This window comes from Convolutriloba macropyga, chromosome 3 (genome assembly GCF_964194025.1).
Source record: "Convolutriloba macropyga chromosome 3, txConMacr16.3, whole genome shotgun sequence".
NCBI lineage: Eukaryota > Metazoa > Xenacoelomorpha > Acoela > Convolutidae > Convolutriloba > Convolutriloba macropyga.
In genome coordinates this window covers 62502355-62528072 of record NC_134470.1, presented here as the reverse complement: position 1 = coordinate 62528072, position 25718 = coordinate 62502355, and the positions used below count along the sequence as shown (strand labels likewise).

Here is a 25718-nt window from a genome sequence, read left to right as displayed (position 1 = left end):
TTTTTAGCTTACAAGTCTCCGTGTTACAGAAGTCTTTCTAAGTGTCAAGAAGTGTTCAATTTGGTGTGCAGATTTAGTTAATTCTGCTGCTAAACTAAATTATTTTTTAGCTTATAATTAATCACAGCTAGCAATTACTCAAATTCGATTCAGTAACAACATTGAGTGAGGGGAGCCAGAAACTAAACGCACGAAAGTCATGACTTACGTAAAACAAAAAAAGATCGAAAAAATTTGAAAAAAACATAGGTGGATGAATTTGGGAAACAACCCAAGAGTCATCTCTGTCAAGAAAATCACTTTCAAAAAACTGGTACCTATTAAATTGACTAAGAAAACAGAATAATTAGATTTTCTGAAAACGACATGAACAGGATGAGTCAATTAACAATTTTATCAACTATCTTAATATTCAAGGGAACAGAGTGTGATCCATTCAGCAAAACATCCACAACGTATTCCCCAGGCTGGGCAAATCCACCAAATTCGTTATTTATTTTGATAGCATTTGAATTAACAATCAATTTATACTTCAACTTTAGCATCAAAGAAATGAACTGAGAATTGATTAACACTCTTTCTTCTATCTCTGGAAGATACTCAACATTAATTACCAAAGTTTGCTTCAAAAAATTCATAATATCCAATATTGTGCTTGTTGCGCCATTCTTCAAAAATATACCATTGACGTAGTTCGTGTCCACTTCATACCATTTCCTATTAAATTCAGATGCATAAACAGCGAGCTTATGCGGCAAGAGCTTCTTTCTGAACTCATCGCGGTCCACAAAACGCATTTCCCCCGCATAAGCATAGCCTGGCATGTCTTTAATGAAAATAGTTTCAATGTCCGGTCTCTTTCTATCGTGTGTACATTTAACTACATCGTAAACAAAGTGTTCTGGATCAAGAACCACTGCCTTCCCACTAACTGGCACTGGAGGTGGGTATCTTCTCTTCAATAGCCACGACATCTGGCGCCTCCAAATCTGCAAATCAACAAACAAATTTTTGTCAAACTTTTTTCGACAATTTACCTCATTACGAATATTGCTGCCTCGCCCTCATCGCCTATATAAATTTGTGGCATTTTTCGTTCTAAGCCTCTTCATTTATTTGGGGATTAGGGATTTTATACCAGTCCCAGACTTTCTTCGCAGAGTCAATTTTGTTAATCTGTCCTTTGAGAGATATAAAACTGGTATCAGTGGAAAGTCCTTGAAAAAAAGGGGATCGCTCGTTGGAGACACATTCTCACTTCTTTGATTTCTCGAGGAGATATTGGTTTGAAGTTCTTAAATATTTTTTTTCAAATTTCACAAATTCGCTGAGGCATTTAAAACAAATACTTGCAAACTCCAGAAATACGTTTCTGAGATATCTGATAGATTCAAACCTACGTTTAGATAATGGATCATGGTGGAAAAAAAACGATTCGCTAAATACTAAATATGCTGTGTAAAAATCTGAAAAAAAACGTCGGCGCAAAACATACATAAAATGTTATTGATCCCTAATTTTGTTTTCATTGCGATGTGCAAATGCTCAATAGATGACGGATATCCTATTCTACAGCTCAATTTCACCGCCCAATCGCTATGGGGGCTAACAACCTCCATAATATGGGGGTTATACGAGCCTGCTGTTTAAACAATCAATTTTGGCTTTTAATATTTTCTGCGGGCACATAGATAAGTTTTTCTTTCTTGTTTTTTAAAGCAGTCGGGCCACTTTTTGAGTTCCGAAAAACTGCAAAATGCTTTTAAAAATATCAGAATAATTTCCTTCTTTAAAGTTTAAAAAATTGAAAACCTTTCAATGAATGAAAAAGTTTGTTTTGAAATTCATGAAAAACCAGATCATTAATAGACAATTTTTGTTTTGCTTCCCGAAGAAAAAGCAAGCCTTGCAGTGTTTATGATCTTTTACCGTTAACAAACTGTACTAAAAACCTATTTGTTTACCTTTTTGTCATTCAATACGAAGCATATATTTCATAGGAGTATATTCAATGATGCAACCGAGGTTACGCTACACCTATATAAGGTGTACGCTAGGTTACGCTACACCTATATAAAAACAACCGACTAAGAAGCATTGCTCTTGAATGACTAATGCCAGTTCGAACCTATTGCAGCCTGTATTACTGGGGTGGGTGTATCTATTTTTACTAGTGTGTTTCAAATGGTGTCATTAGAGGTCACTATATACTACACAACCACTAATAAACTTACACAAAGTAAGTTAAAAAATTACACCAATTTCGGCTCTTTTCATTTGGCTTTTAGAACTGAACTGCCACCACTTTTAGGACTGAACTGAGTTGAATAAGAGCAACGTGTCAAAACGGTCAAGCAAAAATTTTGCATAAAAAAAGACCACCACGTTTACAAAAATGTTTCAAACTTCGTTCGAGAGCAAATAAAAATTGTACGAAAAAATTCACTTGACCAAAAATTAACAAGACTCGCAAGTTTTCCTTCTAGCAATTTAATAACAATGTGACTGTTAGTTTTATTGGCAAATGTTTCGAATCAATTCACTTAAGTTAAAATTGATATCAACCACTTTTCCTTATTCACCTTTCTCGGCTACCGATCATTGAAAACATACCCGCCAGATTGCCGGAAAATAGTTGATTCCAATAAGCATGATTGGGATTGAAAGAATAGAAGATGTTGAAATAGAAGATTTTTGTACAAAAACATTTTTTTAAGTCCGATTTATTTTGATGGCATTTCGTAGTTGAACATAACGTACTTCTGTTTCTTAGAGAGAGGCTACAGGGGCTACTATCAATACCAATAAGTATTAGAGATGGAAACTAAGACTTATAGGAACGACGTTCAAATAGCGGGCATCTAAAATTGGGCTTTATGGGTTTATCCCGTTTCTACTTCTGATTTCAATTTTTTATACTAACTCTGTTCATTTTGAATTGCTTTGCTGAGCAACTGATGTTCAAAACCACTTTTAGCAGAATGAGAGAAGAGAGAAACTAGCCTAGAGAAGTCAAGAAGATATCACGCAAAATGTTGAAAAAGCTGCAAAATGAGGTAAAAGTGAAACAATTTTTTTACTCGACGAAGTAAAAATCATAGCAGGATAAGTCCTGACGTACAATTCAAAGAATATTCATTGACTACAGAAAAAAAAACTAGACCTAGAATGGACTATGAGTGAATTCAGAAAACCATTTTAAAAAAATCAGAACAAAAAAACTAAGAAAAAAAAACAAGAAAATCAATCTCAAAATGCCGCATGTGAACAAAAAAAAACCCTAGCGAGAAATGAAAAATTAATTCAAACAAACAACTAGGCCTAGAATGAGCTGTGAATGGATTGGGAAAACCAGTTAGAAAAAAACCCGATCCAAAAAATCGAAAAAACAGGAAAAATCAGAGTGAAATTGCCGCACGTGAACAAAAACCACTACCGAGAAACCGAATTTTTGTTCAAACACCGTTTTCTCACTCTACTTTAAAATTAGAGCAAAAAAAATTCACGCCGCAAAACCACTCGCTTTTTCGCTCCATTGCCTGTTTCGGCGTGACCAAAATCACTACTCCAATTTGACTTCAAAAATCATGAAAATGTGTGAACAGATCTTAAAAAAAAACATAGCAGGACAAGTCCTGAAATACAATTTAAGTAATTGAATGAAATACAGACCTAAAGAACCTGACCAGCAGATCAATTGAACAATCCCAGCCAACAAGACAAAATCTCAAAAGTTGAGAAACTAAAAGAATGAAACTAACAAAAAACGATCATTGCTAAAACCCTTGAAGCTTTTGAACTGAGACCCATATATGACTCAATTCAAAATACTTATTAACTCAATCAAAAACCTGCCACTAAAAGTAGATAAACTGGACAAATATGACAAATGCATCAAGAAACTAAGTGAAAATTTAAAGAAAATTTCTAGAAATAGGGCTATAAAAAAGTAAAAACATTTATTACTCTGGAGTTCTGTTTTGTATACCGTCTACAACATCTAAAAAGTTTCGTTTGCCAGTAAAGATAGTTAAACTCAGAGAATGACAAAAAATGGAAAAATTTGAACACAATCCAAAAATTTAAATTGCAAGCTTTATTTAAAAATTCCTTACATTTGCAATATTAAAAAATTTAAAACTATTTTATTGCCCCTAGAAACTATGTAGGAACATACTAGCAAACCCTATAGGAGGTTCCCTGGCCACTCAAAAAAAAATTCAAAAATTTAAAAAAAAATGCAACTTTATCAAAACTTTAGTAAAAGATATTAAAATGTTGAACACCATTACATGGCCAAAAAACATTTTCAGTAAACAGTTAGCAAACCCTAGATGAAGCTTCTTGTCCCCTGGGGCTGGAAAACTTGAATAATGACAATAAATGTCAGAAAGTTTGAAAAAAAAACCAAGTTTGATAAAAAAAAATTTGGTAAAATTCGCAAAGTTCAGATGTTTAAAACCACTTCATTACCACTAGAAACTATGCAATAACCTATTATTAAACCCCAGAAGAAGTTTTTGGACATCAAACCCTGAAACAACTCAAAAAATGACAAAAATTTTCAAACAATTTGAAAAAATTAGTAAAAATTACCGTGTTTATGTTTGGAGTAGCAATAGATATAGCTCTTAAAGTGGCCGTAAAAAGCAATTACGTCTTGCAAAGGACCTTTATCAACTTTAATAAACCTCAATTGCAGATTGGTCTAACAAAAAATCCAAAAAATGACGAAAAAGTGCTAAAAATTTCATTATTTTAGGCTCAAAAACTCCCAAAAATGACCTTTTAACCTCGAATTACGGCCTTCCCAGTCGGTTCACCACTCTGAGTATTTGAGGGACTACCAAACGCGGCTAAAGGCCTCTAATGAAACTTGATGCCCGCTGAGCTTTACCGGTTTATCCCGTTTTGAAAGCTCAAAGTCATGAAAACAGGTGTGAAAATATCTTACAAAAATAAAAAAAACAGCAGGTCAAGTCCTGGCGTACAATTCAAAGAATTTTCATTGACTAAACAAAAAAACTAGAGCTAGAACGGACTATGAATGGATTGGGAAAACCATTTAGAAAAAAATCCGATCCAAAAAATTGAAAAAACAGTAAAAATCAAGGTGGAATTGCCGCATGTGAACAAAAAACCACTAGCGAGAACGCGAATTTTTGTTCAAACGCCGTTTTCTCACTCTACTTTAAATTTAGAGCGAAAAAATTTCACGCCGCTAAACCACTCGGTTTTTCGCTCCACTTCCTGTGTCGGCGTGACCCAAATCACCACTCCAATTTGACTTCAAAAATCATGAAAATGTGTGAACAGATCTTAAAAAAAAGACAGCGCCCCAATACAATTCAAATTCTTTGAATTGTAAAAAGACAGAGCACCAATACAATCCAATTCTTGGATTGTAAAAAGACAGCGCACCAATACAATTCAAATTCTTTGAATTGTAAAAAATAGGAGCGCTATAATAGCCGGCTGAGAAGATGAGGGCGGCTATTAAAAAAATCACATTTAAAAGATAGCAGTCAAAATATTCAGTTGACTTAAGACAGAGTCAATATTCGTAGAGCTCTTTGACCTGACAAGATGGCCATCCAAGTAAAATTCTTGAGCAAGTTTGAAAAACGCTTTCGTCTCCTTTCCTTCAAATTCTTTGTAAAAAAGTATTCCACCAGCGTTGTCAATTTATAGTTCCTTTTTAGACTGAATATAAAAGGCTGAAAACGCAAACTTATAGTAAAAGTAGTCCAATCCATTATCTCAAATTTAAGCTCTGGTCTTATTAATTTCTAGCAACTTGTGTACAAATAGCCTTGGACACGTTTATGCGGTAAAAAGTAATTTGAAACGTTTATGTTCAAATGCAGCCTGATTTTTTAGTTCTAATTTTCCGTCTTTTTTCTAGTTTACATATTTTGTGTTAGCAACTTGTTCGATTTCAATTTAACAGAGCTTGAATGCATGTGCCAGGTTAATTGAAAAACTACGACTCTCGAACGGTTGCGAAACTCAACAGAAAATGAAACAAGACGGCTCGTGCTTACGTTTGAAGTTTGTGTAAAATTTGTATAAATACGATTAAAATTTTTTATTGTTCTGAAGGGAAGAGCTCTCTTGATTATCATTTTTGCAAAACTCAAATTAAAGCAACCGTTCGAAGCAACCATGGTTATATCTTTTTTTATTATGAAAACTAAAAAAACTCATTTTCATTTGATTTGAACAGATATTAAATCAAATTCAAATTCTACTCTTTTTTAAACAATAAGCAGCTCCTCATAAAAACGGGAGCAATCGGTTGAGAAAAAATTCTTTTTAAAGAGACAGCTATCTCCATAATAGAAAGCGAACAGTTTACACACTAGATTGCCAATAAACATTTTCTGAACTAAATTTTATCGGATTGAAAATACGCCCTGCTGATGAAATACCTGCCAAACAGTTACAATCACGATCCATATGAAAAAATTTCTGAAACAATGTCACCGAATATTAAGCTACCATCAAAAATTAGTTACTGTGTCAATTTTTCTATATAACCTGTTTAAAATTACTTTAATTTGATTTGTACCGATTTGTACAAGCAATTTCTAATTTTGAACAGTTCAAACCAAACAAAAAAAATTACATTTTTTGTTAAGAAATGAACTTTTCTTAGTATAAAATTGACCTCAGATGGATTATGTATTCCGATGATTCGATCAAATTTTAGCCAACTGTAGAATGTACATCTTCAAGCCAAGCAAGCATAAGTTGAGAGGACAGTTGAAATGTTTGAAAAGATGATGGTCTTCGTTTTCTTCCTCAAATTAAGAGTTTTCTCTGTCTTCCTATAAAAAATTCTCCATATATGAACAAATGCGCTACTTATAGTTTTATAGAACCCTTAAACAACTGATGCACCTTATTTACACAAGTATGCCGCAGCTATACAGAAAAATATTTTTTTACCTCAATGGAAAACTTATTCTTAGTGAAATTATAAAAGCCTCCTGTAGAAATCCCCTTAAATGAGACTGCAACTCGTCATAAAGACATTTGAGCAGCCAAAGCATTAACAATTTTTGCATGAATTCAGGTTGAAAAACAGTTTCTTTCCACTGGTGGTCTGTGTTCCGTTATTATGTTTTTAAATGTCTCTTAATAAAAGAATTCTGTTTTTTTAAACAATAAGCAGCTCCACAGAAAAACGAAGATCAACGGTAGCAATCGGAGGAGAAAAAATTCTTTTTAAAAAGACAGCTATCTTCAAAATAGAAAGCGAACAGTTTACACGCTAGATTGCAAATAAACATTTTTTGAACTAATTTTTATCGGATTAAAAATACGCCCTGCTGATGCAATAACTGCCAAACAGTTACAATAACGATCCATATGAAAATATTTCTGAAACAATGTTACCGAATATTAGGCTACAATCAAAAATTAGTTATTGATTGTCTGAATTTTTCTACATCACCTGTTTAAAGTTACTTCCATTTGATTTGTACCGATTACAAGCCATTTATAATTTTGAACAGTTCAAACCAAACAAAAAAATAGTTTACATTTTTTGTTAAGAGAGGAACTTTTCTTAGTATAATATTTACCTCAGATGGATTATCTATTTCAAAGATTCGATCAATTTTTAGCCAACTGGAGAATTTACTTCTTCAATTCAAGCAAGCATAAGTTGAGAGGACAGTTGAAACGTTCGAAAAGATGATGGTCTTCGTTGTTTTCTTTCTCAAATTAAGAGTTTTCTCTGTCTTCCTATAAAAAATTCTCCATATATGAACAAATGCGCTACTTATAGTTTTATAGAACCCTTAAACAACTGATGCACCTTATTTACACAAGTATGCCGCAGCTATACAGAAAAATATTTTTTACCTCAATGGAAAACTTATTCTTAGTGAAATTATAAAAGCCTCCTGTAAAAATCCCCTTAAATGAGACTGCAACTCGTCAAAAAGACATTTGAGCAGCAAAAGCATTAACAATTTTTGCATGAATTCAGGTTGAAAAACGGTTTCTTTCCACTGGTGGTCTGTGTTCCGTTATTATGTTTTTAAATGTCTCTTAATAGAACAATTCTGTTATTTTAAACAATAAGCAGCTCCACAGAAAAACGAAGATCAACGGTAGCAATCGGAGGAGAAAAAATTCTTTTTAAAAAGACAGCTATCTTCAAAATAGAAAGCGAACAGTTTACACGCTAGATTGCAAATAAACATTTTTTGAACTAATTTTTATCGGATTAAAAATACGCCCTGCTGATGCAATACCTGCCAAACAGTTACAATAACGATCCATATGAAAATATTTCTGAAACAATGTTACCGAATATTAAGCTACAATCAAAAATTAGTTATTGATTGTCTGAATTTTTCTACATCACCTGTTTAAAGTTACTTCCATTTGATTTGTACCGATTACAAGCCATTTATAATTTTGAACAGTTCAAACCAAACAAAAAAATAGTTTACATTTTTTGTTAAGAGAGGAACTTTTCTTCGTATAATATTTACCTCAGATGGATTATCTATTTCAAAGATTCGATCAATTTTTAGCCAACTGGAGAATTTACTTCTTCAATTCAAGCAAGCATAAGTTGAGAGGACAGTTGAAACGTTCGAAAAGATGATGGTCTTCGTTGTTTTCTTTCTCAAATTAAGAGTTTTCTCTGTTTTCCTATAAAATTCTCCATATATGAACAAATGCGCTACCTATAGTTTTAAAGAACCCTTAAAAACTGATGCACCTTATTTACACAAGTATGCCGCAGCTATACAGAAAAATATTTTTTTACCTCAATGGAAAACTTATTCTTAGTGAAATTATAAAAGCCTCCTGTAGAAATCCCCTTAAAGGAGACTGCAACTCGTCATAAAGACATTTGAGCAGCACAAGGCTTAACGACAATTTTTGCATGGACTAGGGTTAAAAAACGGTTTCTTTCCACTGGTGGTGTGTGTCCTGTTGTTTTGTTTTTAAATGTCTTTTAATAAAAACAATTCTCTTATTTTCTGTCATAATAATATATAAAATAGAGAATGCCTACAATGTTGAAAAAATACCATGAAGATCATCAATTCGAGCAAATCTTCACAAGAACAAAAATTATTTCATATTTTTTAAATTGTGATTTGAGTTCCATTTTTATATTTAAAGCGAAATATTAGTGGCAATCTTTTCACGTTTTTTAACGTTCCATGGGGTCTGAAACGGGTAGTCAGCTGAAAACTGATGGAAAAAAATTCTATAGTCACTTGAAGCATCAGAATGATCAACAATTTCGATTTTAAAAAGAATAAACTTTCCTTCTTTCTCACCACATTGTTTTATGTTCTAGTCTAAAATATCCCATATATGGTCAATTCTGACATTTCAACCGGATCAATTTTCAAATAAAATCTGGGTTTGAGGTTTAACGTAGGTGCCTGGAGAATTGAAAGGAAAAAAGATATTCTGTAAAAAAACCTACTCGGCAGATTGCTGGAAAATAGCTGCCATTGATTCCCATAATAACGATTGGGATTGAAGGAACAGAAAAACAATGATAAAAATGATTGTTCTTCAAAAACAATTGTAGAGTGCAATCTATTTTGATTCCATTTGGTAGTTATGCATACCACAGTTGCTTAATGAGAGGCTGCAGGGGACTAGTAATGCCAAAACTAGAGACGTTAACTAAGACTGAGGGCGGCTATTCAAAATAAAAAACTTTCGATATTCCTTTCCTAACTAAAAAAGTTAACATAAATTTCCCACTCTTTTTCCATTCAAATAGTATCTCATATAGAGGCGCTAATTTTTACGCAAAATAGTTTGCTCAAGAAACCAGAGAAACAATCTAAAAGAAGCACTGAATTTTTTTGTTTTCCTTTTTCTCTTGAAAATTTGATGTTTAGCTTTCGTATACAAATGAGTATCTCAATCGCTGTTTTGGGCAGAGCTGCTGGCAAACGAAATTAGAGAAAAAATTTGTAAGGCAATAAATACTTCATGCTTTCAAAGAAAAAGAAAAATTAAGTCTTTTCTTATTTGATAAAAATTGATCGTCTGTTTAACTTTTCGATTCCCATGTCCTATAAAGCTTTTCTGTTTCGCTTAAATCAAAAAAATCTTGTTTAAAGAAAAGGTCAATTAAGAGAAAGCCCCTCCAATAAAGGGGTAGTCGGTCAACTCGGGAGCAGCAAGTCAACTCCTATGTGTATTTATGAAATTTATGAATCCTGACAGTAGTAAAGAAAATTAAAGCATCAGAATTATAATCAAAATAGATATGGTAGTCATAAAACATTTAGGACAACAGCCTCCCTTCCTTTAAAATGGTTCCTATTAAAACTTCTACTACATTGCGCCGGCGCATGGGCCGTGCGCCACGGAGGCAGAGTATGCAGCTACGCAAAAGAGTGAAACTTATTTTTGTCTTTATATACGTGATTAGGTCCGAATATGAACCTTCTTTTTAATCGCTGATCCTGGAAGCAGATCTCTGTATGGCTTTTGCTGCTGACGGACCAGATCATCCAGTACATGAAAAGATTAACGGACAGATGAAGGCTTTCTCGACTTCGATCATCCTTTGCTCTTATTTCAGCTTCTTGATGGACTCGTGATATTTGTAGGAATCCGGTATGCTCTTTGGGCAACTCTTCGCATACGGATAAAACATCTTCATCAAAAAACGTTCTGCTGAAACGTGAAGCAGAGAAGCCATTGGCTTTGATATATATTCGAGCGTCGTCATCATGAGTGGTAGTTGTATTTGCGGTTCCCCTTGCAAAGTCTGAAGACAGGGCTCTACTTTGACATCATTGCCGACCTCATTGAGCAGGTTGGCAAAAGAGTCAGGGATGTCATTGTGTCTTAAGTGCGTATAGCCACCTTTTGGACAATAAAGAGCATGCGCTCTATTAAAATTTTCGCCACATGCGCATGTTGATGGCAGTTTTACGGGATCATCCATATCTAAGAGCAATTCCATCTCTCTCCATCCAACTCTCCATTGATTAATTCAAAATTCCATCTCTCTCCATCCAATTCCACCAACTCTCCATTGATTAAATCAAAATGATATCTTTTCAATGGAAGTGCGTTTAGCCAGCATGATGCTCCTTTTTGCATAGCCAAATCTACAGAATATGCCTTTTTCATTGATGAGATCTTTGCCCACGTTTTTGCTCGAGCTTGTTCGTGTTTTTCTTTTCTGATATTCTGAAGGATTAATTTCTAATGAAACTCTGCATCTATAGCGTTATGATTCTGTAACGGCTCACAAATACGAATAGATCTTTCATATTCGTTTGCACTGTTTTCAGGAACAAGAATGCTTAGGCCACCGCTTGAACCGGAAGAGAGAAAAGCTTCCGATATCTGTCATTGTAAGAGGGATGGTTCAAAATTGAAGGTATAAGAATTCTATCAATTCTTTTTTCGGCTTCCCACAGCAGTCTGTCCAAGTTTGGAGTAGTCCTGACAATTAAAGTCATTTTATCTTGCAGTCCGTTTGTAAATGATTTGTACACATTCTGAGGGGACACCTTACTATGTTTGGCGCGCTTCTCAAGCATGTTAGAGTAGTTCATTGGATTTTTTCAGAAAATCGTTGCAACTTTTATTAGAACCAAAAACTGAACCCAGAACTGGATGACCTTCAATAACATCAACATCTTATCCCGAAAAAACTTGTTAAAAAACTAAAACATCTAATATTGTTAAAAACTAAAAGCATTAAATGGGCACTAAGAAAACGATACAAGAGCTCGCAAAACGCAAAAAAACTTTACCGTTTACTGTCTCTTCAATCCTTTTTTATAAGGGAACCTCTTTTTTTGTTTTCGTGTAAAATCGAAGATAATTATATATTATTATAAAGTTTCATGAGTTTTAAGCAATTTTCAATATCCTCATCAATCCCCACCCACAGAAATATTTTATTTCAAAGTATATTACAATTCTTATTTCTTTTTAGAAAAAAAGAGTGCACCAATAATCCTGATCTATGATTTTCAGCCTTTTCGTTATGCAGATTCATCGCTAAATTTTATGCTTGTTTCTGTTTGCCCCCATTAAGTTATGCCACCTACCCTCACGCGCCTGAAAAGATTAACTTGAATGCTGAAAAGCGCCTTTCCAATTGAGGCTAGTTCTTGATCCGATACTCCCGGATGCATGTACTTTTATAATATAAAGTAGGAGCACGTAATTTACGATTAGGTGTGCAGAGGTCTTAAAATCCAACAATTGCCCTATATATCATGAATTTAGGCTCCGTAAGTTTTAGTGAATCGCATACTTAGAGGCCAGCACAGCACTTGAAGAATTCCTACCAATGCCCCTACCAATTCATCCAGTGTCTCAGGACAAGAAGACAAACCTTTGTTGATCGGACGAAAACTTGGGTTTTTCCCATGATGAGCAGCCCTCCCGCAGCTTTGTATTCATATAACGTACATATAGTAGCACTAACAAAAAATTACCTGGTGCAAACAAATTAAACTGCATGAATTGAGAGCGACTGTCATTTCTGATCACAATTCATCTGAAAAAGGTTACTCTGAAAACTGAAAAGAAGTGAATGAAAAAGGACTCTAGCTTTCCAACTATGAACACAGAAATATTAAAGGGTCAGCCACATTACTCAGCTGACGGAATAACAGTTCAGTCTTGAAAAAGTTTTAGCTGATTGTAATAAAAGAACTAGCTGATTGTTGAAAAAGAACTAGCTGGTACTCTTCTGATCACAAAGAGAAAGAAATCTAATTAGCAAAAATTGAGAGAGCACTGCTATCTTTGCCAATGTGTATGAACTAAACTAAAGCATATTTGACGAAGACAAAACAGCTCCACCAGTTCAGTGGGGATAGATTCTACATTTTTAACCAAAGCTATAACGCAGGAGGCAAAATTTTGGTAAATTTTTCTCAATTCTTTTTCTAGAAAAAAACCTTAAAGGTAAATACGAAAAAAATGCCCCCAGGTTAAAAGTATTGTATGATCTCTAGAATAGCGCCGCACTGAACTGGGGAGCAATTTTCTTGCCTTTGTTAAATATATTTTGCTGATACTTGAATCTCACAACGACTCGGGTGAGTTTCGATTCGATCTGTTTAAATTTTCACACAGACGACCTACCGACCAAATAAATAACCAATCCAAACATTATCTTAATTTTAGTGAAGTTTAACAGAACAGCTGGTTTTCTTACAGGATCCGTTATATTTGTTAAATTTGAGTGTCACAAGTTTTGTGAGTGTCACACGTATGTAAAAAAAGGGTGTACTAAAAACCTTGGGTTTCAAGGTCAAAGCTTTAGTTTATATTTTAATTTATTACTTGATTAATGACTGACACAATCTTGATAGGTGTCGACAGAAATAGACAAAGCTCGGGCTTCGAGCAATACTAACAATTGTGACATATCAGTATTTACTTGGTTAATTTACCACGGTGATAGAACCGATATTGGGTACGGGTAAACTGAGGATAAAACTCATTCATTGAATAATAAACCTACCTTCAGAGTTAATCACTCAATTAGATCTTCATTTATTTGAAACCATTCTCTTCTGCTTTTATCAACTTATTAATTAAACTTCAATCCTTGTATTTTAAACAAGTACCACGCTCAATTACAAAAGATAATACATATTGCGCACGGGCGGCTGCTATAGTGGCGACATGAGAAGGGACGTAAGAAACTGGATAGAAAGCTGTGACGTTTGCCTAAAAAGGAAAGGCACTAAACAGAAACATCGGCATTCACTCAAAAATGGAAACCTAGTCATCCATTTTTGCATGTATCTCTTGATATCATGGGTCCACTTCCCGAGTCTCAGGGAAACAAGTACTTTTGCTTATCGGTGATCAATTCAGAAAGTGGTACGAAGCCGTAGCGTTACCCAATCAAGAGCCAAAAACTGTGGCAAAAGCGTTTGTTGAACACTGGATAGTAAGATTCGGCTGTCCAGTCAATCTACACAGTGACCAAGGGTCAAACTTTATGTCTAAATTGTTTCGTAGTCTTTGCAGTGAACTAGGAATTCAGAGGACATCAACCACATCCTACCACCCACAAGGGAATGCGATGATTGAACGAACAAATCGAACAATAGAAGAATGCCTCTCCAATTATATAGGACAATACCAACACGAGTGGACTAATTTTCTACCTTTAGCGATGATGGCATACCAATCATTAAATCATAGTGTAACACGATAGAGCCCAGCGTTTGTGGTACTGGGTTTTCCACTGTCGCTACCTATAGACTGCATCTATAGCACACCACAGACCACAATATATGCAACACCAAGTGACTATGTTTTCACGATGAAACAGAAACTACAGGAAACGCACCAGTTGATGCGAGAGTAAATGGATGTCAAACAAGAACGCCAGAAGTCGTATTATAATCGCAGTAAGTATGGGCCGAGCTATAAAGTTGGCGAAGAAGTGATAGTTTTCAACCCAACGGTTAAAAAAGGAGAAACAAGAAAATTTACTTCTTTCTATAGAGGACCATACATAATTGTTGAAATTATAAACGATTTGAATTTCAAGGTAGAAGATAAAAAGACGAGAAAACCTATCAAGGTCCATTTTGACCGACTGAAGAAATATAAAACACGAGAAAAATCGTTCACGCCTGAGCCTCAGGCGAAACGAAAAACAACCAGTAAGAAGCAGAAGAATAGCGATTTGAACAGCTCAGACGATGGCGATATAATTGAAATAGAATCATCATCAGACAGTGAAAGCAATCTAAGCACAGAAAATCAATCCGAAGCTGAGGATGCTAACGATTAACTAAATGTTACAAATGAAACGTCTGAGAATGAAGCTAAAGAATCAGAACAAGAAACCTCTAAATGGCAAGAGAAGGCACAAAATGTTCCCGAGGGAGGAGGTGCAACTTCATCAAAAGCTACCGAGTACACTGAAAAAAAAAACCAGCGGAAACAAAACTTCCGAAACCAGAAAAAAATCAACAGGAATCTAGTAGTAAAACAAAAACTGAAGAAAAGATTAATAGTAATACCAAGGCACCAAAAATGGTTACAAGGTCTAGCAGTCGATTAAAATCGGTGCCTGATAGATTAAAAATTACTTTACTGAGCAAGATGAGGAGTACTTTAGCAGCCAGGAAACTGATGATGTTTTTGTTTCAGGAAAATCCAGAAAAAAATAATGGAATCAAAAAGAAAGACGTCTGGAGCATCGTGTGATGGAATATCACTATGTTTGTATCTGGCATTGCTAGCCATTTTTGCTTCTCCTTCACTTTGTATTAAATTATACGGCTATGATTTTGACAATATCGTATCAACAAAAATATATTCTTTGGATCACAGTACAAACTGTGATAACAAAATTCGAGTATCGAAAACAATAGAAGAAGGTAGTTTGATATATGCTGAGGTTCAGCCCGAGATAAAATTAAGATTTTGCATGTATGAAGCGGCATATACTGTGTCTGCACTTAAAAAGAGCAATGTATATGACGATGTTGTCATTATAACCAAAAACTCAAGACTCCTAAAATCCATATATCCATTAAACGAAGGAACCTGTAGGAGCATTTGGCAAAACAAAAACTTTGCTTTACCAGGTTTTGGAGATAAAACCTTTAAAGTCAACAATTCAGTAACGGAAAAGATTTTACAACGAGCAAGTGAAACTACTTATGCCGAGGAGCATGGCCAGAGCTTCATGAAAAAAAAATAATCGTGAAGGTGCTATGTATGCTGAGCCTGTAGAGTGGGTTTCAACTACAGGAGTAAAACTTATTGGAAATGTGATGATCAATGCAAAACTTTACATCGGAACAATTTGGGGAAAGCTGATGCAAAGAAACCTCTTAAGCTTTAAGGATCCCCTAGGTTTCTCGAAAACTGTTTTTTATCAAAACCACTTATTTTGAAGACGATTTAGTAAACTATTTTTTTGAAAATCAAGGTGAGCAAACATGTCAGACGATCAAACCTTTTAATAAGGAGGACCCTGTAAAAATTTTTGGTAACCACAAGACCACCTTTATCAGCGGAAAAATATTACACAAAAACAAATATGAAGATTTTGCATTAAAAATCTTAGAGGAAAATCTTAGAGGAATTAGTTTGTGTGGACAGCAGGTGGAAACAACCGGAATTCCAGTTGTTTTTTACTCAGAGGAAAGTTCAGAACTGAAAACTGGTAATCTTAAAATAACCATGGAAATGTTTCTTTCAAACGTTGTTGACACATTGAATTTTAAACTTCTCAAGGAGAGAGAAAATTTTTTAAGAAAATTAGAACGCTCCAATGCGAGATTCAACGACTAAAAATTCAAACTATGATAGAAATATCAAAAAACATTGTTAGTCCATCGGTAACGCTCTTCGAGAAAGGAACTCACGTTGAAAGAGCAGGATCTGTGTTATATGTTCATAAATGTGCAAAGATGGTAGCAACAATAACTAAACTTCCTTTTTGCACAGAAGAAGTTCCTGTGTTAGTAGAGGGTCAGAATTTTTCTTCTATTAGATATATGGACCCTATTACTAAAATTTTGAATCATAATTATACAATCGCTGCATGCAACCCACTGTACCCAAATGTTGTGAAATTAGAAGACGGCAGTTTTCAACAATATGGAGAAACGCTGAAGAAATTCAATCGTGAGATATATCAGTGGTCGATGAATAATAACTTAAAGGTAAGTGATGAAAATCTGCATCGCAGCCTTTTCTCCATATCAGAAGTAAAACAGAGTCAAACTGCACGATCAATTCGCCATACTAGTAAAAAAATTATCAGTCGGGAAGCATTCCAAGATTTGGATGGAAAATACAGTAATGAAAATTTTATTCATTGGAACGCTCAGTTCCAAAAACAATTTTTTCTAACAAATGAAATAACAATTTTTCGTAACTTAAAAACTGAAAGCTTATACGTTTGGTTAAAAGCTAAGGACATTGCTGTGTCAGTCTTAACAGTCTAACTCATATTCCAAGTTGTGAAAAGTTTTCCTAAATTGTTCATCTATTTAGGATTAGTCACTAATGGAGCCTCCTGGCAACAACTGTTGCGGAATCTCGACCCTGTAACGGGAACACGTACGTATAATCAACTACTCAAATTAATTAATGAGCGCCGAGAACAAAAGAAAATGATTGAAGAGAAAGAGTCTTTGAAAGAGTTGGTTGTGTAAAAAAAATGAAAATGAGTTGTCTTGAGTTCAAGACCCAAAAAAAAGAAAATGAGTTGTCTTGAGTTCAAGACCCAAAAAAATGAAAATGATTTGTTTTGAGTTCAGAACCAAAAAAATGAATGAAAATGACTTGTCTTGAGTTCAGGACGAAAAAAAAATAAAAATGAATTGTCTTGAGTTCAAGACCAAAAAAATTAAAATGAGTTGTCTTGAGTTCAAGACCCAAAAAAATGAAAATGAGTTGTCTTGAGTTCAAGACCCAAAAAAATTAAAATGATTTGTCTTGAGTTCAGGACCAAAAAAATGAATGAAAATGACTTGTCTTGAGCTCAGGACGAAAAAACATGAAAATGACTTGTCTTGAGTTCAAGACCAAAAAAAAAATGAAAAAGAGTTGTCTTGAGGTCAAGACCATTAAAAAAAGGGGAAAAGTCTTGAGATCAAGACTGAAAATATTGAGAAACTTTAGAAGCAAAAATGGTTTCTTTTAAACATAGCAGGCAGTGAGACCCCACAAATTGGTGAATATGTGTACTTTATGCCAGAGTTGTGGAAAGTTATTTCGGAGATTTACCCAGGAGTGTACCGAGTGGAATCTTGTCTGTCACGGACTCGGAAGGTGTCTACACTAGAACTTTTGGCACACGCCAATATTCGGTCCCGAGCTCCGCAGAATGAAGTGAAACTCTTTACTCCAAAAGGATCTTGTCGAGCTTCGACAAAAACTAGACAAACATTGCGACAAAGCCAAAGAGACAACAAGAGAAGCATTGGGATAACTGAGCGCCGAATGTGAGGCGCTAGGAGATAACCTAAAGGCGGTGGCAGCTAGAAACGCCGAACAAGAGCAGTCAATCGACTTACTTAAGCGGGAGTTGGCCGATCTAAAAGTCAATACTGATAAAAAGAGCGAAGCCATGGAGAAAATGGAGAAAGAGAATGACCAATTGAGGTCAGAGCTTCAGCAGTTGGAAAACTATAACCAGTACTTGGCGAGTGAGTGCCGAAGGAAAGACACTATAATTGATAGACAAAAGCATTCTTTGAAGAACGAGAAATCCAAAACGAAGGCCACAGAAAAGTGTTTATTCAAGATTTGGAATAAAAATGTATTGAATCGGCCTGCGACATTGTAGATTTTGTTGGTAAAAAGTTCTGCTTCAAAAGATCAGATCAAAAAACACTACCACAAAATGAGCTTGTTGACGCACCCTGATGCTGGTGTGTTCAAGACCATTAATCGAGCATACCAAATACTGATGAACGATGGGGCGCGAGAACCGTACAACAATTTAGGGCTGGACGAGGCAGAGAATGTCATGAATGACAAAAACTGATACCTAAACTTTTCATATGAAAAGTACAAACTTTGTATTTTAAAACGTTCATTCATCAAGAGCTGTAAAATTTGTTTGATTTTATGTGAGTGAGTTGCACACTCTATTCGTATTGAGAAGGGGGCAGTGTGAGTGTCACACGTATGTGAAAAAAGGGTGTACTAAAAACCTTGGGTTTCAATGTGAAAGATTTAGTTTATATTTTAATTTATTACTTGATTAATGACTGACACAATCTTGATAGGTGTCGACAGAAATAGACAAAGCTCGGGCTTCGAGCAATACTAACAATTGTGACATATCAGTATTTACTTGGTTAATTTACCACGGTGATAGAACCGATATTGGGTACGTGTAAACTGAGGATAAAACTCATTCATTGAATAATAAACCTACCTTCAGAGTTAATCACTCAATTAGATCTTCATTCATTTGAAACCATTCTCTTCTGCTTTTATCAACTTATTAATTAAACTTCAATCCTTGTATTTTAAACAAGTACCACGCTGAATTACAAAAGATAATACAAATTGCGCACGGGCGGCTGCTATAGTTTTCTATTTTCTGCGTCATTTTTATAGACCGCCAGAGCTATATAAAATTGTCCGTTTGTATTCGCATGATCAGGGGAGCTGACCCATGAGCTGAAAAAGAAAAAGTGCTGAAAAAAAACAACTATCTTCGAAGCTGCAGTTGTTGATCGGAATTTACACTAATATGCTGAGGGGATTTCTACCTTGCAGTCAATTAGAACGTCGTCAGGTTGTTTATGCAGTTGTTGCAGTCGCAATGCAACCGCCAAATGTAGGCAACGCACTCTTAGAATTTTTCACTGCCAAACTTCCACATCAGAGTAGCTAGACAACTCTTGAGATCAAGTCCCGGTCAAGCTGAGATTGAATATGCCTGGAAAAAATTAGAAAAAAAAATCGCTGGACTGAAGTCAACTCGAAACTAAACGAAAAATTATTGCCTTGCAAATGATGCAAATGAAAGCTATACAAAAAACACAATCAATACAAACTAAAACACAGAAAATCAGCAGATGTTATAAAAGAATTTTGTTCGAAGGAAGTAGTTTTCGTTAGACATTAACAGTCGGTTTTGTTTCAATTTCCATTCTCCTCGACTATATCGTCCTGCTGCCGTGGCATGCTTTTTCAAATGGAATTGGTACCTCATGGTTGGAATTTACTAGTGATAAAAAGAGTAGCAGGTCGTACATCTCCACATAGAGACTAAGAAGTAGTAATTTAAACATTTTTGTCTTTCTTTGTATCCGTGGATGGAGGGAAGAATCCACCATGACATTATTACTTGCATTCTTTCAAATTTCACAAGGTTTGTTTTGTTGAGGAGACTTGTCCACGAGCAATACGTAATGATAGGCACAATGTATCCTGTGTATGATTGCAGTTTATTTGTTCGTTAACAGATGGACGATACCTTACGTTTGAGATGAAAGATTGCCCTGGTAGCTTTTATACACGCCTATCGCAAATTTCACTCCAGGTCAGACTAGATGTGACCATTTGGCCTAAGTCTTTTTGCAAACGGGTGAATTCAAATTTGATCTTGTTTAAACATGTGCTTATTTTTACCTTTATAAGCTCTATGGCTTAGCAACGCGAGCATCACTTGCAGGAACTCTGGCTAACATTTAGATGAACCAATTGAAAATTAGATAAAGTCCACAAAAGAGATCATCAATAAGATCCCAAAATGATCTTGAGGCCTGCCCTGAATGCAACCGTAGAGTCACCTATAGAGGAAAAAGAGTGGAATGTGAAAAGTTGAGAATTAGTTTCATGCAAACTGCCAAAATATTGATGCTAAACAATAGGCGAAAATGAAAGACATGGTGTGGTGCTGCTCTAATTGCTAGAAGATTAACAAATTAGATAGTGAACCGGAAACTGAAAGACAACTATTATTAAGATTTTTTGACGATACAATTTGGACGGTAAGTGCTGAACCGGACCCCTTGCTCAGAAAAGTAAACACCCTTCATACGAAATCATAATTCACAAGGGAAAAACCTGACGAAAATGGTAATTTAGCCTTTTTAGACATGAACATCAATGTAAATGGATGTAAAGAAATTAATTGCGTGTGGTAAAAGAAAACAACCGATACGGGAGTTGTGTTGAATTTCCGTAGCTGTGCGCCAATCCAACATAAAAAGAATATTTTAGAAGGGACTGTTCACCGCGTTTCAAGAAGCAATAGCACATGGCAAAATTTTGACAAAGCTCTGAAAAAAATGAAAATATTTGGCTAAAAAGTCAACACACTGAAAATTGGACTTCTAAGATAATCAGCGATGCTTTACAGAAAACCATAAGAAAACCTCCAGAAAATGAAGGTAACGAAGTACAACTGAGGGGACAACAATCGCCAGCGAAAGATGTTAAACCATTTCTTTTCCTGCAGTATCGAGGTAATATCAGCCTGCAATTGCAGCGAAAATTGGAAAAAATGTGCGAATTGAAAACCATATTCACAACGCGAAAACTAAGTACTTTCCTACCATCCCTGAAATCTGGTTTTGAGTTTTGATAGCAATCTAAAGTCTCATTTGGTCAACGGACTCAGTTGTTGCGGATGCAGTTCAACCTATGTCGGACAAACGTGTCGACACTTTGCCACGAAAATTTCTGAGCATCAAAAAACCGATTCACTGGTGGGACAACATGTCGTGGAATGCTGTGGGGCTCTAACGGAAATGATCAGTGCCATCATATCAAAAAAATTATGACCAGAGAAACTCTACACATTAGTAGACACAAGCCACAACTGAAAACGCGGGACGAGTACAAAAGTAGGGAACAAACACTGAAATATTAAGTGCAGAATGAGTGTTCAGCCTAAAAATTTTTGAATTGCCATGCGAGCAACGTTAGATTTTGGATCAAAACGAAAATCTCCTATTCAAAACTCACTTAGAAAATGCTCATTTTAAAAATTTTAAAGTTCTTTTAACATTTTAAAAAACTTGAAGATTGAAACCTGAAAAAACTTTAGAAAAATTCGAAAATGTAAATAGATAATCAAGACACGTTGCTGTATATATGCTATCTGTAAATATTTACTTAACAAGCTGGTTTGTTGATCGGACCAAAACTTGGGTTTTTCCCATGATGAGCTCGCCCTCCCGCAGCATTGTATTCATATAACGTACATATAGTAGCACTTATAAAAAATTACCTGGTTCAAACAAATTAAACTGCATGAATTGAGAGCGACTGTCATTTCTGATCACAATTCATCTGAAAAAAAGTTACTCTGAAAACTGAAAAGAAGTGAATGAAAAAGGACTCCAGCTTTAGAACTATGAACACAATAATATTAAAGGGTCAACCACATTACTCAGCTGACGGAATAACAGTTCAGTCTTGAGAAAGTTTTAGCTGATTGTAATAAAAGAACTAGCTGATTGTTGAAAAAGAACTAGCTGGTACTCTTCGGATCACAAAGAGAAAGAAATTTAATTAGCAAAATTTGAGAGAGCACTGCTATCTTTGCCAAGGTGTATCAACTAAACTAAAGCATGTTTGACAAAGACAAAACAGCTCCACCAGTTCAGTGAGGATAGATTCTACATTTTTAACCAAAGCTATAACGCAGGAGGCAAAATTTTGGTAAATTTTTCTGTTCTTTTTCTAGAAAAAAAAGCTAAAGGGTAAATAAGAAAAAAATGCCCCCAGGTTAAAAGTATTGTATGATCTCTAGAATATCGCCGCACTAAAGTGAGGAGCATTTTTCCTGCCTTTGTTAAATATATTTTGCTGATACTTGAATCCCACAACGACTCAGGTGAGTTTCGAATCGATCTGTTTAAATTTTTACACACAGACGACCTACCGACCAAACAAATAACCAATCCAAACATTATCCTAATTATAGTGAAGTTTAACAGAACAGCTGGTTTTCATACAGGATGTGTTATATTTGTTGAATTGATAAGTTTTCATTTTTCTTCGCCATTTTTATAGACCGCCAGAGCTATATAAAATTGTCCGTTTGTATTCGCATGATAAGGGGGGCTGGCCCATGAGCTGAAAAAGAAAAAGTGCTTAAAAAACAACTATCTTCGAAGCTGCAGTTGATGATCGGAACATACACTAATATGCTGAGGGGATTTCTCCCTTGCAGTCAATTAGAACGTCGTCCGGTTGTTTATGCAGTTGTTGCAGTCGCATTGCAATTGCCAAGTGTAGGCAACGCATTCTTGGAAATTTTGACTGCAAAACTTCCACATCAGAGTAGCTAGACAACTCTTGAGATCAATTCTCGGTCAAGCTGATATTGAATATGCCTGGAAAAAATTAGAAAAAAAATATCGCTGGACTGAAATCAACTCGAAACTAAACAGAAAATTTTTTATAATTGCATTGCAAATAATGCAAATGAAAGCTATACAAAAAACACAATCAATACAAGTTAAAACACAGAAAATTAGAAGATGTTATATAAGAATTTTGTTTGAAGGAAGTAGTTTTCGTTAGATATTAACAGTCGGTTTTGTTTCAATTTTCATTCTCCTCGACTATATCGTCTTGTTGTTGTGGCATGTTTTTTCAAACGGAATTGGAACCTCATGGTTGGAATTTACTAGTGATAAAAAGAGTAGCAGTTCGTTCATCTCCACATAGAGACTAAGAAGTAGTAATTTAAGTATTTTTAGTCTTTCTTTGTATCCGTGGATGGAGGGAAGAATTCACCATGACATCATTATTTGCATTCTTTCAAATTTCACAAGGTTGTTTTAATGAGGAGCCTTGCCTACGAGCAATACGTAATGATAGGCACAATGTATCCTGTGTATGATTGCAGTTTATTTGTTCATTAACAGATGAACGATACGTTACGTTTGAGATGAAAGATTCCCTGGTAGCTTTTTATACACGCCTATCGCCAATTTCACTCAGGGTCAGACTAGATTTGATCATTTGGCCTCAGTCTTTTTGCAAAAGGGTGAATTCAAATTTGATTTTGTTTAAACATGTGCTTATAATTCCCTTTATAAGCTTTATGGCTTAGCAATGCGAGCATCACTTGCAGGAACTTAGGCTAACATTTGGATGAATTCATTCGAAAATCAGATCAAGTCAACAGAAGAGATCATCAATAAGATCCCAAAAAATGATCTTGAGACCTGCCCTGAATGCAACCGTAGAGTCACCTATAGAGGAAAAAGAGTGGAATGTGAAAAGTTGAGAATTAGTTTCATGCAAACTGCCAAAATATTGATGCTAAACAATAGGCGAAAATGAAAGACATGGTGTGGTGCTGCTCTAATTGCCAGAAGATTAACAAATTACATAGTGAACCGGAAACTGAAAGACAACTATTATTAAGATTTTTTGACGATACAATTTGGACGGTAAGTGCTGAACCGGACCCCTTGCTCAGAAAAGTAAACACCCTTCATGCGAAATCATAATTTACAATGGAAAAACCTGTCGAAAATGGTAATTTAGCCTTTTTAGACATGAATATCAATGTAAATGGATGTAAAGAAATTAATTGAGTGTGGTAAAAGAAACCAACCGATACGGGAGTTGTGTTGAATTTCCGTAGCTGTGCACCAATTCAACATAAAAAAAAAATTGTAGAAGAGACTGTTCACCGCGTTTTAAGAAGCAGTAGCACATGGCAAAATTTTGACAAAGCTCTGAAAAAATGAAAATATTTGGCTAAAAAATCAACACCCTGAAAATTGGTTTTCTAAGATAATCAGCGATGCTTTACAGAAAATCATAAGAAAACCTCCAGAAAATGAAGCAAAAAAGTACAACTGAGGGGACAACAATCGCCAGCGAAAGATGTTAAACCATTATTTTTCCTGCAGTATCGAGGTAATATCAGCCTGCAATTGCAGCGGAAATTGGAAAAAAATGTGCGAATTGAAAACCATATTCACAACGCGAAAACTAAGTACTTTCCTACCATCCCTGAAATCTGGTTTTGATAGCAATCTAAAGTCTCATTTGGTCAACGGACTCAGTTGTTGCGGATGCAGTTCAACCTATGTCGGACAAACGTGTCGACATTTTGCCACGAAAATTTCTGAGCATCAAAAAACCGATTAACTGGTGGGACAACATGTCGTGGAATGCTGTGGGGCTCTAACGGAAATGATCAGTGCCATCATATCAAAAAAATTATGACCAGAATACTCTACACATTAGTAGACACAAGCCACAACTGAATACGCGGGACGAGTACAAAAATAGGGAACAAACACTGAAATATTAAGTGCAGAATGCATGTTCAGCCTAAAATTTTTGGAATTGCCATGCGAGCAATATTATATTTTGGATCAAAACGAAAATCTCCTATTCAAAACTCACACAGAAATTGCTCATTTTAAAAATTTTAAAGTTCTTTTCACATTTTAAAATACTTGAAGATTGAAACCTGAAAAAATTTTAGAAAAATTCGAAAATGTAAATAGATAATCAAGACACGTTGCTGTATATATGCTATCTGTAAATATTTACTTAACCAGCTGGTTTTAAACTCCTGACGATGCAAGTCATTGCGAAAACTTTTGATTAATTTAACAATTTTTTATCAACTTTAAGCATTTTTTAGCGTTTCCTTGATGTTAAAAAATTTACATTTGCTTGTGTTTGTTTCCATAGCGTTTTTGTAACACCAAATTTCGAGTTGCTCTATGAATGCGTTTAATTCATATTTGTCATGGCTATTAACCTAAAGTCGTCGGCGAAACCGTAGCTCTCTAGTTTGGGATTTGCGTCTGGTGGGTCAATTATAAAAATCAGGAAAATGAGTGTCCCAAGGATTGCTGTACTTTTATAATATAAAGTAGGAGCACGTAATTTACGATTAGGCGTGCAGAGGTCTTAAAATCCAACAACTGCCCTTCATTTCATGACCTTAGGCTCCGTAAGTTTTAGTGAATCGCATACTTAGAGGCCTGCACAGCCCTTGAAGAATTCCTACGAATGCCCCTACCAATTCATCCAGTGTCTCAGGACAAGAAGACAAACCTTTGTTGATCGGACGAAAACTTGGGTTTTTCCCATGATGAGCAGCCCTCCCGCAGCTTTGTATTCATATAACGTACATATAGTAGCACTAACAAAAAATTACCTGGTGCAAACAAATTAAACTGCATGAATTGAGAGCGACTGTCATTTCTGATCACAATTCATCTGAAAAAGGTTACTCTGAA

General features: G+C 35.2%; 1 protein-coding gene across 2 annotated transcripts; it reads right to left on the bottom strand.

Annotated features, from left to right (window-relative positions):
- Positions 1–367: 367 nt before the first annotated feature.
- Positions 368–25718, bottom strand: LOC142337189 (large ribosomal subunit protein bL9m-like). Of its 2 annotated transcripts, XM_075386320.1 has the most exons (3): positions 25637–25718; positions 12468–12529; positions 368–989 (listed from the first exon to the last, which is right to left on the bottom strand). In XM_075386320.1, exons 2-3 carry the CDS (start codon positions 12510–12512, stop codon positions 381–383), a joined length of 654 nt encoding a protein of 217 aa, XP_075242435.1. In that variant the 5' UTR covers positions 12513–12529; positions 25637–25718; the 3' UTR covers positions 368–380. The 2 variants fall into 2 exon arrangements, with proteins under 2 accessions (XP_075242435.1, XP_075242436.1); XM_075386321.1 differs by lacking the exon at positions 25637–25718 and having other exon boundaries at positions 12365–12504.